Source organism: Elephantulus edwardii, unplaced genomic scaffold, assembly GCF_000299155.1.
Source record: "Elephantulus edwardii isolate Elephantulus edwardi_28Jun2011 unplaced genomic scaffold, EleEdw1.0 scaffold00145, whole genome shotgun sequence".
NCBI lineage: Eukaryota > Metazoa > Chordata > Mammalia > Macroscelidea > Macroscelididae > Elephantulus > Elephantulus edwardii.
The window spans coordinates 751,735-770,292 of NW_006399895.1; the positions used below are offsets into that span (position 1 = coordinate 751,735).

General features: G+C 42.2%; 1 protein-coding gene across 1 annotated transcript; it reads left to right on the top strand.

Annotated features, from left to right (window-relative positions):
* The first annotated feature begins 7,490 nt into the window (after positions 1 to 7,490).
* TNFRSF17 (tumor necrosis factor receptor superfamily, member 17) lies at positions 7,491 to 14,554 on the top strand. Its single transcript, XM_006894521.1, has 4 exons — positions 7,491 to 7,512; positions 11,575 to 11,796; positions 12,151 to 12,300; positions 14,262 to 14,554. The coding sequence occupies exons 1-4, from the start codon at positions 7,491 to 7,493 to the stop codon at positions 14,552 to 14,554; spliced, it is 687 nt and encodes a 228-aa protein (XP_006894583.1).
* The last annotated feature ends 4,004 nt before the right edge of the window (positions 14,555 to 18,558 follow it).

An 18,558-nucleotide genomic window follows, 5' to 3' on the forward strand; every position in this document is an offset into this window, starting at 1 on the left:
GAATTGATGCCTTTGAGCTGTGGTGCTGGAGAAGAGTGTTGAATATGCCATGGACTGCTAGGAGAACAAACAGGTTTGTCTTGGAGAAGGTGAAGCCGGAATGCTCCTTGGAGTCAAGGATTCTGAAGCTTTGTCTGACATACTTTGGGCCTGTTGTAAGGATGGACTGGTCCTTGGAGAGGGACATCATGTTTGGCAGAATGGAGGGGCGGCGAAGGAGAGGAAGACCTTCAATGAGATGGATCGGTGTGTTTGAGTTGGCGAGGTTGACACAGAATAGAACGGCGTTTAGAGCTCTTGTACATAGGGTCGCTATGAGTCGCAAGTGACTCAATGGCACATAACAACAGCATTTTTTTAAAAAAATCACTAGAAAATGTCCGTTTACAATTTTATAATAGAAATGACTTTTTATTATTACAAAGTGACATTAATTGGGACAAATCCATTGCAAAAGGCTAAAGTAAGAATCACCTATATCCAATGACAAGTTTTCTTAATCATCAGTGGTTCCATGGATTCCACCTCACGGGGCTTAACTCTTCTCTTTAGGTTTTCAGTGGCTGCCATCTTCAACGCAAATTCCCATGGTTTTCTTCCAAGGAGCCTTTGCATGAATTTGAACCTCTCCTCTTTACCGCAGCCAGGGATGCTAACATTCTGTGCTACTCATGAACACCTAGCTTTCTCAGTACCTTGATAGATATGTTTTTATACTAATGGTTTTATGTAATATTATGATTTTTTTTTAAATGTGCAAAATGGAGGTAATATAATGAACCCCCTTGCACTCATTATCCAGTTCTAGGAGTTCTCTCGATTTTATCCCATTACGTCATCCTCCTCCTCCTTCCCGCCTTGTGGTCCCTTGGTCCCCAGTCTGAATTAAAATTGCACTTATTGTCTCAAAAGATTTTTTTGTTGTTCTTGTTTTTGTATCCTTTCTTCATACTTTTCTCTTTTTTTTTTGCTAGTTTATTTACAAAATTCCAATACAAATTCGAAAAAATCCTTTCAATTTCCCTCACCCCCCCATCAAATTGTACAATCCAAAGATTAATTCCCTCTTCCCCCTGTACATCCACATCCCTCTGCTTCCAGCCTTTCCCACCCTTCCTGGATCCTTATACTCATTCAACAGTAACAGTCTTATACAATATTTATCCTTGTGGGACTGAGTTAGTTTCACTCAGCATAATGCTCTCCAGTCCCTCCCAAGTTAGGTAATAATTGACAAAGTTATTGCTCCTGCATGCTGCATAGTATTCCATTGTGTGAATGTACCATAATTTCTTAATCCATTTGTTAGTGGTTGGACATTTGGACTGTTTCCATGTTCTTGCAATGGTGAATAATGCTTCTGTGACATTGGTGTACTTCACAGCTAAATTCTACCAAACATTCAGAGAGGATTGAGCACCCATTCTATTTAAATTATTTCAAAAAATTGAAAAAGAAGAAACACTTCCAGAGTCATTCTATGAAGCAAGCATAACCCTAATATCAAAACGGTTGGGTGTTTTTTTTTAAGTTAGTTTATATGAATCTGGGTCCAAATAAGATCTATCTGGCTTAGTGGGAAGGGATTATGCTACAACCCAAAGGTAGAGAGTTCAAATCCACTAGCTGCTCCATGGAAGAAAGGCAGTCATTTTCCTCCCATGAGGTTGGGAGAGGTTTTTCCCCTTTGGAAGACACATGTCCAGGTTGAGAGACATTTTTGGTTGTCACAACTTGAGAAGAATCACCCTTTAAGTTAGTATCAAGCGCAAGCCAAACCATTTGTGACACTTAGGGACCTTCTATAGTCTTTCTATCTAGCATGACTTTTCTATTTGATGTATCACTTAAAATTGTATCTAAAGTGATAGAAAATCTAATGAGGTATTTGTGATGGAAAACCAATCCATTGGGTTTTCAGAAGTAGATCACTTGGTCTTTCTGGTCTATGTTAGTCTGAAACTTACTTGGCATCATAGCAACACATAAGCCTCCACTGGCCGCGAAAGGGGTGGTGGCTGAGCCTGAGGTACAATGACTTGGAAGTGAACCAGGTCTACATCACAGAAAGGGAGAGTTCTACCATCAACCCACCATTGCTTTTAGCAAAAGTATAAATAAGCTCAAGTATGCTTTGAGCATGTTGCTAGAAGAGGCTATTCCTTGGGGAGGGACATCGTGCTCGGGAGGGTGGAGGGTTGGCAATGGAGAGGAAGATCCTCAACCAGGTGGATAACACCGTGACTATAGCAGTGAGCTCAGATGTGCAGAGTTTGTGAGGATGGCACAGAATAGGACTTTTCAGATCTGTTCATGGTGAGTCATATTTGACTCAATGACAACTAACAACAACAGTAACATTGGCTCAAGCTCATTCATTCCTGAGAGAGCCAGGACTCCTCTGAGGGGCAACTTGGGCTTTACAATTCTTCAGCAGACTTGCCAAGCCTTGTCTGGATTTGTGTTGCAGCCGAGTCTCTCTCCATTCCCTTCTCCCTCCTCCATTGCCATCTCAGAGCCCTTTGCTGTTCTCTGGTTTCTCTCTTACATTCTCTTCCTTTCTTTATCTCTTTAAAATATTTTTTTAAAACTGAAAAACAATAAACTCATGAAATACTATACAATATGGATGGGTCCGGAGGACATTATGCTAAATGAAACAATTCTATTTCTTGGAGTCCACTTAACCGAACCTAAATAATTTCTTTTTCTACTTCTTTTTGTGTTTGGGGCTTTTTTTTTGTGTTTTTATGTATAGGGTTGGTTTTTATTTATACTGGTTTACTTACATATGCATTTAATATACATTTTAAAAATACATTCTGTTTCTTTTTAATTGAGATATATGATGCACTGCATTACTTAATATGACCCTTGTAGTTTTTGTGAATTTCCTCTAAATCATTGGATGAGGTTATACAAAGGAAGTGGTTGTGGCCCAAGATGATGGCTGGATAGCTTGTTGAAAAGCAAAGAAGGTACGTTGACATTCTTGCAGGGGCGGAACCATACACAGAAGGTGCATGGAAACTTAGGGAGGGGATTGACAGTTTTGCCATCCCACTAAGCTTTAAAAACATTTCCCCAAACACAGGAGAGACTATGTGATCACCAAGAAGGAAGAACCAGGAGTGGAGTGCATCTTTTGGACTTGAGACTCTTGTGCTGAGAACCTTCTTCACCTTAGAGAGAGAGATAAAGTGAAAGTGAGAGAGAAAGAGCGCTGTAACACCAGAGACAGTGAGAAGCAGCTGCAGGGAACAAAGTAGGAGATGGTGTACTGGCCTTCCTGGGATACAGAGCAAGAAAGCTGAGCACCTTTGGACAGGAGACTTGCTGGTGGCGTGGAGTGTCTCCGGACACGTGGTGGAAGTGGACCCACAGACCCACTGAGTGAGAGAACCGAGTGCCTTCAGCCCAAATATCAGTGGTAATACGGGTGCCTCCAAGAAGAACTAAAGGAACTTTGTGATACTTGCTCAAGTAAAGTCCAAGATCAGGGCTGCTCATGGTGGGCAAGCTTCAGTGCAGAGCTTCCATACTAAGATGGACTGGGGAGCAAGACTGGCCAACACACTTCTGCAACAATGGGCCATTGAAAGCCTTACAGATGGCAGCAGGACATTGCCTGATACAGTGGTAGAAGGTCAGCCCCTCAGGCTGCAGGGCGCTCAGAATAGGAAGAGCTGCCTTCTCAAAGCAGAGTCATAGCAGAGATTGTGAGGATGGCAGAGGCCTGGGCAATGTGTTTTGTTGTCCACAGAGTTGCTGTGTGTTGGAGTCCACTCGGTGGCACCTGACAGTGATCGGAATGCCTCGTCTGCCTGAGGTTCAAAGCTCTGCTGAAACCTGCTCACCACCCGTGACCCTGATGCTATTTTCAATACTGGTAGCATAACTTTCCGTGTCAAAGTCAAAGCAAGCTGCCACATTAGGACAAGCAGATAGACACACTAGGACAAACTAGTTGGTTTCTACCTTGTTCCTGTTGTTATGTGTTATCGAATCAGAACTGACTCACAGTAGTCCCTCAAGTGCCTTCTCAGAGGTTACTAATTCCATGGTAGTTGAAAACAGTGTATTAAAATTTTGTAAATTAGTAGAAAAGGAAAAAAACCCAAACACCCAAACAAATTCCATGGTGATTCCCCATCTGTCTCTCATTGAGTGGATCTGAACCATTGGCCTTCAATTTGGTAGCACAACTCCTTACCCTCTAGGCCACCAGAGCTCCCTATCTGAGCACTGCACTTTTTTCTTAATAGCATTTTCACTGTTATATGTACTTCATTACTCTCACTCATCTGTCCCTTGCCCATTTCACCCACAATTCTGTACACTCCATTAGGGCGGGGATCATGTCCAACCAGTTCACTTGCTGACATGTGGTGCCTGGCCTATACTAGGCACAGGATATATGTTGACTAGAAATATTATTTGTTGAATAGAAAGCATTTTCTCTGACTTTCAAAGAGTTTCATACTGCAGATGCCACTCCCAGCATGCTCTTATGTTTATTGGAGTTTAAAGTGGAGATAAATGTACACAGATCAGAGTTGACTGATGTTTACAAGGAGCAGGAGAGAGGGGAGTCAGAGGAGAGAGTTTCTGTATTCAGTGATGGTAAACTTGCCAGTGATTGTGGGTGACGGCTCCACAATGTGGTCAGTGTCATTGGCATCACTAAATTGTCCACGTGGAAAATACTGACTTGACAAACGTTGTGTTACATCTATATGTATAACAATAAAAAAAATTAATAGAGCACAGGTGCAAATGGAGACCAAAAAGTGTCATATGGAGAAGACAGTGATTATTAAAAAAAATATCAAAGATCTTTGATATCGAGCACCTTACAAAAGAGAACAGTCAGGAGACCCTAGAGATTAGAGTGAAGCCACTTTGAAAACTTCTGAAGAGCTGACAGAACTTGGCTGAGAGAAAGCAGGAGTTCAGAGGAGCCGATCTTCAAAGGAAATCTTCGTGGGAAGTAGGAGAGGGCCTGGAGAATTTGGCCCCTAAATAGAATTAGCTCTTTTCATGTCTGTGAGGGAACGAGACTTCTGAGAGACGTGTGGAGATCTGAGGGGGAGAACAGGAGGAACAACCTGTCGAGACTGGGCTCAGCTGCTGTAGGGCAAGCGGGAAATGGCTGGTGACTGACTGCCAGCTTCATTAGACCCTGGCTCCGAGCTCTTTCATTTCCTCCACCTCCCCTAAGCACGAGGCCAGTCCCCCAGGCTTTGTCTCCAGTGGAAGAAAACTGTCTGCAGTTTATGGATACACCGGAGGTGCAGCGGGTCCAGCTTGGTGGTTTTTGTTCCTTTGTATTCTTGTTAGTTTTGTCTTCCTTTGAAATTCCTTGCACTGTGGGTTGCAGTGTGCCAGAAATGGCTCACTCAGTAATATCTCATTTTCCTAAAGAAATTTTTAGTACTACCACTGGTCTGTCAGTTTGTCATGCTGTGGTGGTTTGCAAGTTTCTAGAAGCTATCCTCCTGATAGTTCGAATACCAGCAGGGTCGTCCATGGTGGACAGGTTTCAAGAGCTTCCAGATGTAGATGGACTAGGAAGAAAGGCCTGGCAATCTCATTGTGACAAACCTTACAGATCACATCAGAACTTTGCCCAAGTCACTTGCTTTGGGCACATTTCCAGGAGGGCTCAACCACGAGATGAGGATATCATATTTAGGGTGAAGGAAAGGGCCAATGAGAATGAGGGATACTTGTTGCTAGATGCCCTTCAGTGGAGTATGACCCACATTGACCCTGAGAACAACAGATCTGAACCCTGTCCTATCCTGTGCCATTCTCACACTTCCTGCCCGTTGCAGCAGTCACCATGTCAATCCACCCAGTAGAGGGTCCTCCTGTCCTTCACCAACCCTCTACCCTTCTGAGCATCATGCCCCTCTAAGGAACAGCCCTTCCTAGAAACATGCCCGATGTAATGCCATTGTCCTTGCCTCCAAAGAGCACTCTGGCTGCACCTTCTCTGAGACATATCTGTTTGTTCTTTTGGCTGTCCATGGGATGTTCAACACTTTCCTCCAACATCACAGCTCAAAGGCATCAATTTTTCTGTCATTCTTTTCCCCCCCTTTTATTAATTTTAATGAAAGTTTACAGAGACTTAGGGTTTCCAGTCGTTCATTGTTGCACTTTTCTCCATGCCCCGCCATTCACTCTTCTCCTTGAAAAGTAAAAAAAAAAAAAACCAACCCAAAACCAAAAAAACCCTCTTTCATTGTTATGCACTCCCTCCCCCCAAGTCCACTCCACACTGTGCAGCCTTCTTTCTGGACTCCTATAATGACAATAATACCCAATAATATATCCCTTTTAAACAGTTCTCTCCCTCATCTGTTTCAATGAAGTATATGTCATTCCTCCCCTCCTTCTCTGTCTTCCCTCAACCCCGATGTAAGTCCTGTTTTACAACAGTGATCCTATGTAACATTTGTCCTTTTGTGACTGGGATATTTCATCCAGCATGATGTCCTCCAGGGTCATCCATTTTGCATAATTCCTTGTTTTTCAATGCTTCATAGTATTCCATTGTGTGAATATACTACAGCTTCTCTATCCATTCGTTTGTTGATGGCCTCTTCTGTTATTCTTATCCATTGTCCAGTTCTCAGATGCATAGCAGGTGATCAGAAAGACCATGGCCTGAATCAGATTCACCTTAGTCTTCAAGTTGATGTCATTAATCCTCAATTTGTTGAAGAGGTCCCTGACTGAAAACCTTATGAACGGTAGAGGGGTACTTAGGTAAGGTGGAATGATACAGCAGTTGCAACATGGAGTTGAATATGGTAGAGCTCGTGAGGATGAAGTTGTTGCTGCTTGGTACTATCAAGCTGACTGTGACTCACAGCTCCTCTATGATAAACAGACACTCTGTCCTATCCTGTACCATCCTCACTATCCCAGCTCAAACTAATTGCTGATGTCACTGTGTCAATCCATCTCATTGTAGTGCTCCTTCTCCTTTTGTGTCTTGCCACATCAAAATAACTGAAGGTCTTTCATTGGGTGAAAGCTTTACTCCATTCAAGTAATTAAATCAGACCCTACTTCCTCAGTCACATTTTAGATGCCTTCCTTCTAGTTCTGAAATAACAGGCCCTCAAAAACTCTATGAGGATGGTATGTTGTGTGCTGTCAAGTTGTACCTTGTACATTTGGAATTTTAACTGTTTCATCTTCATCATACTAGTACTTATGTTTTAATGGCTTTGGTTTGAGTATAATCTTGGTGAGATCCCTGGTTACATTCTCTTAGCTAGCCTTGGGAAAACACCTTCCCCAGAAATTCTCTAGTTCTCAGCTTCCTGCTACTAACACCAAAAGAGCCAAGATTTGTTGAGCACTTATGCTCGACCAGGAGTTGTGCTTTTAAATTATTGCACATTCATTTATATGCTCCATTCTGATCTCATTTCATCCTCACAAAAATCCCAGGTTAGTAGGATTAGCGTCACATGGAGTTGCATGAGAATCGAGGTAAGGGCAGGTAGTTTTTATTTTGTAGGCCTTACACAATCATAGGAGGAGCTAAGGAATGCCAAACATCAGAGAAGCAGTAGCCAATCACTTGATCTGAGAATTCAGGCCTATTTAGCTCCCCACGTGGGACAAGGAGCTCATGGAGCTGTGTAGCTCCCACTTAGATGAGTCTTCAGCCAAGCATCTGGTGGGAGGCCTGAGGCTACCTGGTCAGCAGGGCCGGCATTTGAGAAGACAGTCTGGATATGGAACAGAGGAAAGTGCGGGCCAGCTGAAACCTTCTGGGCGTCTCTGTTAAAATCCATTCCTGTATCTGACAATGACACCCTTCATAGAGTAGTGACTCCTGCTTCATCTCCGCCTTTCAGATCTCATGCACGCTCTTCTTTTGACTAATCTCCAGCTTGAAACTATACAGGAAAGGGGACTCTCAAAAACCACAGTTCCCAGGGAAGCCAAACTGACACAGTCTAGTGCAGAGGTTATTCCAGGAAGCCAAGAGAAGCCAAGGACTACATGTATGATCAAGTTCCTGGAGGTCTCTTTTCAGGAGAAAACTCTACTACATCCCTAGAAAGAAATGGAGTGTTTCAGTTAGGAGCTAAGGGATAAAAGTCAAATTCTAGAAAAAAACATCTTTTGGTTGGGCGAAAGTTTTCCCTGTGAAATTTGCTACCAACAGCTTTGAAAATCTGAGGCTGCATCTCTTTGCTTCTTTAGAGCTGTGGGCGAGTGCTGAAGCTGGAGCTGGCTAAGGGAGTGGATGTCTGTTTTTTCAGTGAAGGCTGAGGTTAGACACAGTGCTCTTTAGAGGATGTTCTCACACCAGTGCACCCCCCCCCAACTAAAAATCTTTTTTAAGAGTCTTGATACTGCTTCTGTTCCAGTGTTACTCTGCACTATTCCAGAAGCAGTCTTTTAGAGATAGAGGGAATCGTGGAGAAAATATCTTCTAATTTTCCCCTTAATTGTGTTCTACAGAAAGGGGTTTAGTAGTCAAGTAGAGGATAGTGGTGGTTCATGTGGAGAATTCTTGCCTTACATGCAGGAGACCCTCTACAGAGGTTATTCCAGTAAGCCAAGCAAGGCAAGGACTGGAAGTGTGGTCTTTATGGAAAAAAGTGTAGTATCACAATTGGAGGAAGGCTCATCAACAACCAGCACTATGCAAATGATACAACCTTGCTCGCTAAAAGTGAGGAGGACTTGAAGTGCTTTCTTTAGAAGGTCAGGAACTGCAGCTTTCAATATGTGTTGTATCTCAATATCAAGAAAACAAAAATTACCACCAATACGCTAGACCAATAGGCTTGGAAAGGTGGAGGGTCAGCGAGAGAAAGACTCTCTCAGTGAGATGGATTGCCACAGTGATTGTGATCAGAGATGGTAAAGATGGCACAGGATAGGGCAAGGTTCAGACCCATTGTTCATAGGGTCTCTATCTCATGACGGCACCTAACACCAGCAGTAACCTTGCAGGACAGAGTAGATCTCTCCTACAGAGCTTTCAGGCTGTCATGTTCACAGAAGCAGAGTCACGTGTTTCTTCTAAGCAGTGGCTAATCCTGTCGCTCTTTTGGTTGGCAGCAGAGCACTTAGCCAGTTCACCACCAGGGCACCTTAATTTACCTCACTCAAAACTCAAAACTCAACACGCTGCCCATAAGTGGTTCCGAATCATGCTGACCCTCCATTGGGTTTCTGAGGCTGTAAGCCTTCCCCACCCCCATATTTTTCTTTTTTATTGATATTTTAATGAAAGTTTACAGAAAACTGAGATTTCCATTCATTCATTGTTGCACATTTTCTTCCCTACCTCCCCCTCCAAGTTTGCTTTTCTCTTTAAAAAGATTCTTTCATTGTTGCACAATTTCTTCCCTCCCATCCCCGCCCCTCCAGCCCAATTTGCTATGTACCTCTTATTTTGGACTATTGTCATCCAAGTAATACCTAGACATATATTTCTTTTAAATAGCTCTTTCCTTTATCTGTTTCAATGTAGTGTTCATTATTTATCCTCTCTTTTCTTAGTTTCTCCCCAACCCCCATGTCAGTCCTGTTTTATAACAGTGATATTACGCAATATTTGTTGTTTGGGGACTTAGATATTTCACTCAACATAATGTCCTCCAGGGTCACCATTTTGTATAATATTGCATGAGTTCCTTGTTTTTCAGTGCAGCGTAGTATTCCATTGTGTGAATATACCACAGCTTCTCTATCCATTCATTTGTTGATGGGCTCTTGGGTTGCTTTCATCTCTTTGCTATTGAGAACAGAGTTGCAATAAACATTGGTGATATATATATAATAGTTTGCTATGGCTCTGTCATAGCCCTACCTCTTTTTTTTTTAAAATAAACATGGGCATACATATATCTGCTTGGGAGGCAGTTCTGGTTTCTTTAGGGTACATTCCCAGTAGTGCAATTGCTGGATCAAATGGTATTTCTATTTCCAACTTTTTGAGAAAGTGCCATACTGCCTTCCACAGTGGTTGCACCATTTCACACTCCCACCAACAGTGAGTAAGGGTTCCAGTTTTTCCACAAGCTCGCCAGCATTTGTTGTTTGGTGCTCTGTTGAAATTTGCTGTTGTTACTGGAGTGAGAAGATAGAGGCTGTAAACCTTTAAGGGAGGGAACTATCCATCTTTCTCCCAAGGAACAGTTAGTGGATCCAAACTGCTGACCTTTTGTGTAACACTGTGCCATCAGGATGCCCTGAAAAGAAAAATAAACTCCATGACTTTTCTATTGGCCCATCAGAATTCTTCCCTCAATGGAAACATTACTTGATTAATGACTTGCATTAATAATAAAATATCCTAACCTTCCCTCCAACTTTTTGCCACTTAAGCTCTTTCTCTAGACTTCCTAATTCCTGACAGTGGTATTTGCAGTTCTTCTAGGTGGTGGTGGTTGTTGTTAGGTGCTATCAAGATGAATATGACCCATAATGACCCTGTGAAGACAGATCTGAACCCTGTCCTATCCTGTGCCATCTTCATCATCTCTGACACAAGCCCATTGCAGCAGTCACTGTCAATCCACCTGGTTGGGGGTCTTCCTTTCTTTCAGCATCCCTCCACCTTTCCAAGCATATTGTTCCTTTCCAAGGGATAGCCCCTCCTAGCAACATGCCGGAAATGTGTGAGGTGAAGCTTTATTGTCTGTGCCTCCAAGGAGCCCTCTGGCTGCATTTTTGCCTGTTTCTTCTCTTGGCAGCCCATGAGATTTTCAGGACTCTTCCAACACCACAGCTCAAAGGCATCAATCCTGCTTCCGGGTCTTTATTACTAGGTTAGAAATCCCGTAATATTTTGAGAACTCCTTCACTCTCTCAACAGGTTATGGAGTCTTTTAGTTTAGTATTTTATTTTTTTTTTAGTTTTTATTTATTTATTTTATGTGTGTACCGTCAAATTGGATCTGACTGGTACAGGAGGCGATTGTTCCTCCCTCTTCAGCAGAGCATCTGGTGGACTTGAACCGCTTACCTCTGGGATTGCAGTGCAGTTTCCTGCCACTAGGCCACCAGAGCTCGCCATGTTATGGAGTCTTAACATTAGGAATCTTATTTTGGTCTTGGACTTTCACAGTTTTGATGATGTGTTGAGGTTTGCGTAGCTGAATTTATCCTACTTGAAGCTATTTTGAGCTTTTTGGATGTGAAGTTGAATGCCTCATTTGTGGTTAGCTAAGAGTGATTTTCATTAGATTTTAAGTTCTCCAGGAAGTATAAATATGGTCTCATTTCCCTTCATGGGATCTCTTCTAACAAACACTTCCAAATGGTTAGTAAATGTCTGCTTTGTGCCCCAGGCTTCTTGCATCTTGCAACTGTCACCTGTGTGAGAAATGTCCTCTATAAATAAGCAGTTTCTGTTTCAGGCACAGTTTGCTCTTGGTATTGATGCTGCATGCCCTATCCTATCCAGGCCTCAAACTTAGAACTTGAATTAGCGTTGGTATTCAAATTCTTAGCCACACAGAGACAATCTCCTTAAGAACCAAGTTTGTCATATTAAGCTCTTTCCCCTCCTCTTTCATACTCTAGCTGCTGTCACATCATTCGTGAGAGATTTCTGGATGCGATTTGACTTGCCCTTCCATGCTGTTCTTTCCAAGTTCCCTTATTTCTTCTCTGTGATCAAGTTCCAGATGGCTCAGCAGTGCTCCCAAAATGAGTATTTTGACGGTTTGCTCCGTGCTTGCAAACCTTGTCACCTTCGATGCCCCAATACCCCTCCTGTCTCCTGCCAGCGTTATTGTAACTCGAGTAAGTAGTATTTCTTGAGCAGTTATTCATTTTGTGTGATGCCTGCTTTCTAGAGCAACTGCTGTATTTATTCATTGGATAAACGGTCCCAGGAAGGTAGTGAGATTCCTCCCCACCCCTATTCTAAAAGACAGGGTGGTGGTGGGGGTGTGGGGAGGCAGTGATTTAAATGCCTCCTGGAACAAAGGAATTATTCAGAACTAAACTTTTATACAGCACTGTTAGCAAAAGAGATTTTTAGAAAACTCTCCTCATTAGCTGCTATTTAGAATTTCAAAGTCAATGCTGGGGAGAACGGAGCGACAAATTATCTACAGCTGATGTGATATGTTATCTGATGTTCTTTTAATAAAGGTCTGAATAATTCAGTGAAGGGGTCAAATGTGATTATTCTGTGGACCTGCCTGGGCCTGTGTATGATCGTTTCTCTGGCTGTTTTCGTGCTCATGTTCTTGTTTAAGAAGATGAGTGCTGAGCTACTGAAGGACAAATTGAAAAACACAGGTGAGTTGGGTGATGTGAGTCTTTGAAGTTGATTTCCAAGGGGTGAGCCCGGCTAGTTTAAGTTCTTTTTAACGTGGAGTAGTAGTTTCACAGGGCACCCTTTAAAGTGCTAGAAAGGACAGTTATGCTACATGAACTTATTGGCAGAAAGTATAAACAGATGTGACTTGGAGAAGGTGCAGCCAGAGGGCTTCTCAGAGGCAAAGATGATACAGTTTCATGTCATATACTTTGGGCATGTTGCTAGGAGAGGCTATTCCTTGGAGAGGGACAGGCTTGGAAAGGTGGAGGAGGGACAGTGAAAGAGAGGAAGACTCTGAGCCAGATGGCTTGACACAGTGACTGCAGCAATGGGCTCAAGAATATCAGAGATGTTGAGGATGCCACGCGATACTACAGGGTTTAGACTTGTTGTTGCTAGGATTATTGTTGGCTGTAGTTGACTTGATACTACCTGTCAACAACATTGCTAGAAGTGAGCTGTCTTCATTCTGATACCGCCTTTACTGCTTTCTTTCAATGCTAGCATTTCCCCCTAATTCTTCCTTCCATAATTGCTCTATTAAACCCTCAAAACTACCTCTCTCTTTGGCTAACATTAGCACATAGATTAAATGCCATGCTGTTGGAAATGGTTAGCCAGCTTTACTCCTGTCAGGAAAAGTCTATTTACCAAGATGTGTGGCTGCGTTTTCCATACCAATTTGAGGGCAGTGTCCTTGACTGAACCATTTACTACTGAGAAATGCTAGAAATGAATAACCAGTTGCCCCTGGATTATTTGGGCAACTCTCTTAAAGACAGTAGTCTTGATTCAGTGGAGATTGAGTCTCAGGAAATGAATGTTTTACTTAAGGGCATTTTAAGATAAAAATTTTCCAGTAGCCTGTTCTCTGATTCCATACCCTTAGCTGCCATTGCCCTGTTTCTGTGTGTATTTATTCTCCATGCATTATGTATAAGAGCTACACCTTTCGGTTGCTTTCTGATGCAACAGGGAGCAGAAGATGGCTGTTCTGCATTCACCTCAATTACTCATTTTTCCTTCTTTGCCTGGAGTCCGCCAGCCAGATGAGGAATAACTCTAAGTGTGATTTTTATTTATTTTTTTAATGGAGCTACACTATGGAACATCAAGAATGTAACACATATCTTCCCAGGTGTATGATGAGGGCATAACGCCAATTCTTTCCTCATGTGATCACAAGAGGTTTTTTTTTCATCTGCTGCAAAATGCTCTGTCGGAAAAGCATCCTCTCTTTTTGGATTCTAAAGTGTCACCCACAGGCTGGTTCTGAGCTCTGTGACATATGGTAATTTCTGTCATTTTCAAGAGTATAAGATAGGCTCTAAAGCTCAAATGCTTACACAGGCCAAGTGGGTTACAAATGTGTGGGGAGGAGAGCAGGTGGAGGCTTCAGCTCCAGGGCAGCCGCGCTCTGCAGGTGTCAGCTGACAGCCTCCATGTAGGGGTGTCCTCTTCGTGTTGATGCTTTTTATTACCTTTCGGTCCTGTTGTTGTTTTTGTGTACCGTCGAGTCGGAACCGACCCATAGCTGACCTTCCAGCAGGTTTCCAGAGGCAGTAAATAGCTCAGGAGATTGCCCATCCTTCTCCTTCAGAGCAGCTGGTGGTGATTTTTATTGCCTTTTAAAAAGAGAGACCTGTCATCTCAATTAGCTGGTAAGATGCCTTAATTTTTCAGTGTGAGCAAACATTAAGCCTAAGAACCAAAATGCTTAAGAACGCTGTGTGACCGAAACCATGCATGCCTTCAAACCAAGTGGGTGGGGCCTGTGGTCGGCCAGCTTGTGACTTCCTAGTGCAGGACACACTCTTCTTGCATGAAACCTTTCACATGGCTTTTAGAATCTGGCTTCTGTGACCACCTGCTCTGGGGAGTGGAGGTTAACGTTTCTGGGTTGTTTTTTTGGTTTAGTTTTTGTTTTTTGCATAATCAGGACCAGCTCTCCAGGATGTGGCTAAGGCTGACCTGGACAACAGCAAGACTGGTGTTGATATTGTCCTCCCGAGAGGCCTGGGGTACACTGTGGAAGAATGCAGCTGTGAGGACTGTGTCAAGAGCAAACCGAAGGTTGACCTTGACCATGTCTTCCCCTTTCCGGCTATGGAGGAAGGAGCCACAATTCTTGTCACCACAAAGACAAGTGACCACAGCAATAGCCTGCCAGGTGCTGCTGATGTCATCCAGCACCACCAAGCCGCTGCCATAGTCAACCCTAACTCACGGTGAACCCATGTGGGTTGGAGGGGAACTGTACTTCTTGGATTCCCATTGGCTGTGACCTAGTTTTCCTTCATTGCCTTTTGCCCTGGATGAGAAGACCCTAATAGTTGTATTTTACGTGCCAACCTTTCATTGAGCACCTGAGTGCATTAACTCTTTGCACCACTTAGGGATTCTAAGGGCCACAGGATCCAGAAGTGAATTTCTACTAGATAAGGAACCATTTGGACTGTTGAAGAGATCCTTTGTACGTCTGGTGTCAGAAGGAAAGGCCCATGTGACACATCTCTCTAAAATGACTGTTCTTGTCAGTTGGGGGCATAACTCTTCAGCCTGGAATCCTGGAAATCTTGCTAGGGTTTCCAGAATTTATCTTATTGTTAGGAGTGCAACTGTGGGAACTTGCTTGATTTCATGATTAAATTCTTGACTTGCTTAAAAAAAAAATGAAGGCACTGTAATATGTGGCTGTGAGTTGCCCATTTCTGTGGCTAGGCCACCTCTCACTTGTAAGTGTGCGTGTGTGTGTATACAACACACACACACACACACACATACACACATACATCACACACTTCGGGGCAAACTGAGCTTTTATCTTTATTATTAAAAGAAAACAAAGTTATCCTGTGAACTTCTGTATGTGGAGCAGTACAGGGTCAGCTACACTCATTCAGTATGTGAAACATTGGTGGTTCCAAATAGACGTGTAATTATGAACCGTGATAAAGGTGTACCAGGTACTATTTTCAGACCCAAATGCAGGTATATAATAATAATCAGACCTAACATTTAAACTGTTGTTGATTTGTTTTTCATGTGCTTTAGGGGAATGTTTATAGAACAAATTATTTTCCCATTTGATAGTTTATACATAAAATGTTCTGTGGCAATGGTTGTTTTCCTCACAGTGTGTCAGAATGCTCCCCATTTCTGCCCTGGGTTCCCCGTTTCCTTTTGTCAGCGTTTTCTATCTCTTCTTACCTTTTTATATTTACTTTTGGGCAAATATAATCTTTTTGATCTTGTACACACAATCATTCTACAAACAGATTCCTTTCAGGTGTATGTTAATGGTTTTATTTTATAGGTCTCTATTGTTTAGCTGAAAGGTAAGTCTCTTGGAATGACTTCAGTTCTAGCCAGATCAGAAGGCTGTCTTAAGGCTTGGGAGTTCTTCCTGTCTCACTCTGACTAGTAAGTCTGGTGTTATTTGTGAATTTGATTTTTTTTGTACTGTGTTTTCTTCCTATTGTGTCCAGGAGCCTTGGCTGTGATCTTAGTCAGAGAGAAGGTAGGAGTGGAAGCTTAGCACCATCTAGTTTTTCTGGACTCAAGTCACACAGACTGTGGGTATTTAGTCCTTTGGACTAATTGCACCCTTAAGTCTAGTTTTCGTCACTCTTTTGCCCTGAATGAGAGGACACCAATAGCTGTCTTTTTAGTGGTTAATTGTAAGCTTTCAAGACCACAGACGTTACATGCAGGACATTATCATTATAAATGATGAGTGGTTGTAGATGTCCCCAAGTCTATGGTCCTCCACTCAAGTCTAGGACCTTGGCTGAACATGGTGCTTGATTATGTCTGAGAAGTTTCTATGTTCTATTGTGTGCTCTACTGTCTACAGTAATATACTTGAATATGTGCAACTTGAATATGATGCTACCAAGCCAAAGGTGGGTGACTTTTAATGCGCAGCCCTCGGGCCTGTCTTTCATTGTTTTTGTTAAAACATTCCTCTAGGTCGTATAGCCCTGGTGTGTCCACTTGCCGTACAGCGGTCACTTGTGGTTGCTGTGAGGCTGAACACTGTGACACTGATGTGTCAAATGCGTTAATGGTTGTTTACCCAGTGTAGACAGTGTGGCGTGGAGCTCCCCGATTAAAACAAGCTTGGAAGGAGGAGTGGCATCCACTTCCATAATAGCTTGCCTCCGGAAACCCTATGAACCTGGAGAGAGGATGAAAGGCACCCAAGCATTGAGGACTGTCCTTCATAGGGTCGCTATGGGTCGCCTGCGACTTGACGGCACTTAACAACAACAACAACCACATGTGCAATTATGTATGTAGAAATACGACCAATTGTTTATCCACATGTGAGCGTGCCCCTTTACACCCTCTCAACCTCTTTCTTGTTAGGTGCTGTTGAGTTGAGTAAGGCTCATAGAGACCCTATGAATATCAGATCTCAACCCTGTTCTTATCCTGGGCCATCATCATAATTTCTGACATGCCTGAGTCTGTTCCTATAGCTACTGTGTCAATCCACCTTGTTGTAATTTTTTTCTCTTTCAGTGACCATCTACCTTTCCAAGCATGATGTCTCTTTCCAAGGAATAGCCTCTCTTAACAAAATGGCCAAAGTATGTGAGACAAAGCTTCCCTGTCCTTGCCTCTGAGGTGAACTCTGGTTGCTCTTTCTCCAAGACATATCCGTTTGTTGTTTTGGCAGTCCATGGGGTATTCAGTATTCTTCTATCACACCAAAACTCAAAGACATCAATTTTTCTCCTGTCATCCTATGCATGATCCAGCTCCCAGATGCACAGCAGGTGACTGGAAAGACTATTGCTTGAATCAGGTGCACTTTAGACTTTACACTGACATATTGCTTTTCAGGACTTTGGAGGGGTCACTAACAGCAGACTTTCCCAGTGCAATACATCTCCTGACCTCACTGCTGGTATAAAGGTGTTGACTGTGTTTCCAAATAAGATGAAATAATTGATCATTTCAATCTTTTCTCCGTTTAGCATGATTATGCCTCTTGACCCAGTGGTGAGGATTTTTATTTCCTTGATGTTGAGATGTAATCCATATTAGATAGGGTGTTTCTAGGAATTTGTCTATTTCAGGTGAGTTCAATTTTTCTACTTCCCTGTTGGTTGAGGTAGATAGTGTGCTTCTAGAAATCTATTTCTTCATCTATTTCTTCTAGGCTTTCAAATTTATTGTAGTAGTTTATAGTATTTTTACAGTTTTTAAAACTTGGTTCTATTGTAATAGCATTCATATAAATGAGACCTCATTTCTTTCTTATTTTTTAAATTTTATTTTATTATGTGTGTGTGTATACTATCAAATCAGATCTGACAGGTACAGGAGGAGATTGTCCCTCCTTCTCCAGCACAGCATCTAGTGGATTTGAACTGAAGATCTCATTTTTTATACATTACTTCTCCAGCTTCACTTTTGCCCATTTGGCCAATGAGTTGCCTATTGTATTTATCCTTTCAAAGATGCAATTTTCTGATCATGTTGATATTGGTTTTCTGTTATCTGTTTCATTTACTTCTGCTCTAATCTTGATTCTTTCTTTCCCTGTGGTGTCTGAGGGCTTCTTTTAGTGCTATTTGAGTTGTAGAGCTAATGTTTTTATTTTAGCCCTTCCTTCTTTTTTTTGGTGTGTGCATTTTCTGTTATAAGTTGACCTTGAAGCACTGCTTTTGCTATAATCCAAAGGCTTTGGTATTTGTTTTTTCATGCTTGTTTGATTGTAGAATTTTAAAAATTTCATCTTTGACTATTTCTCAGTGGTTTTTAAGCTAGGTGTTATTTACTTGCTGCATCTATGATTCCCCTACCTCCCTTGCTCTTCTTGTTGGTTTTTGCTTTTATCGCATTATGATCAGAGAAAATGCTCTGTAGTATTTTGATGTTGTGGATTTCACTGAGGCTTGCTTTGTGGCCTATAATGTGGTCTGTTCTGGAGAAGGACTCATATGCATTGGGGAAGGTTTATTTCATTGCTCATTAGTGGAGTGTTCTGCAGTTCTGAGATACTTGGTTGCATCCTTTACATTCTGTATCTTTGAGTTTTTGATTGTTCTGTCCTTCACTAAAAGTGGCACATTGATGCTTCCTGCTACTATTATTAAACTGTTTATCTTTTTGAGGCTTAGAATTTGTTTCATGTATCTTTTACCTCTGTCATTAAGTGCATATATATTTATTATGGTTATGTCTTCTTGGTAGATTGACTCTTTTAACCATTGTACAGTGTA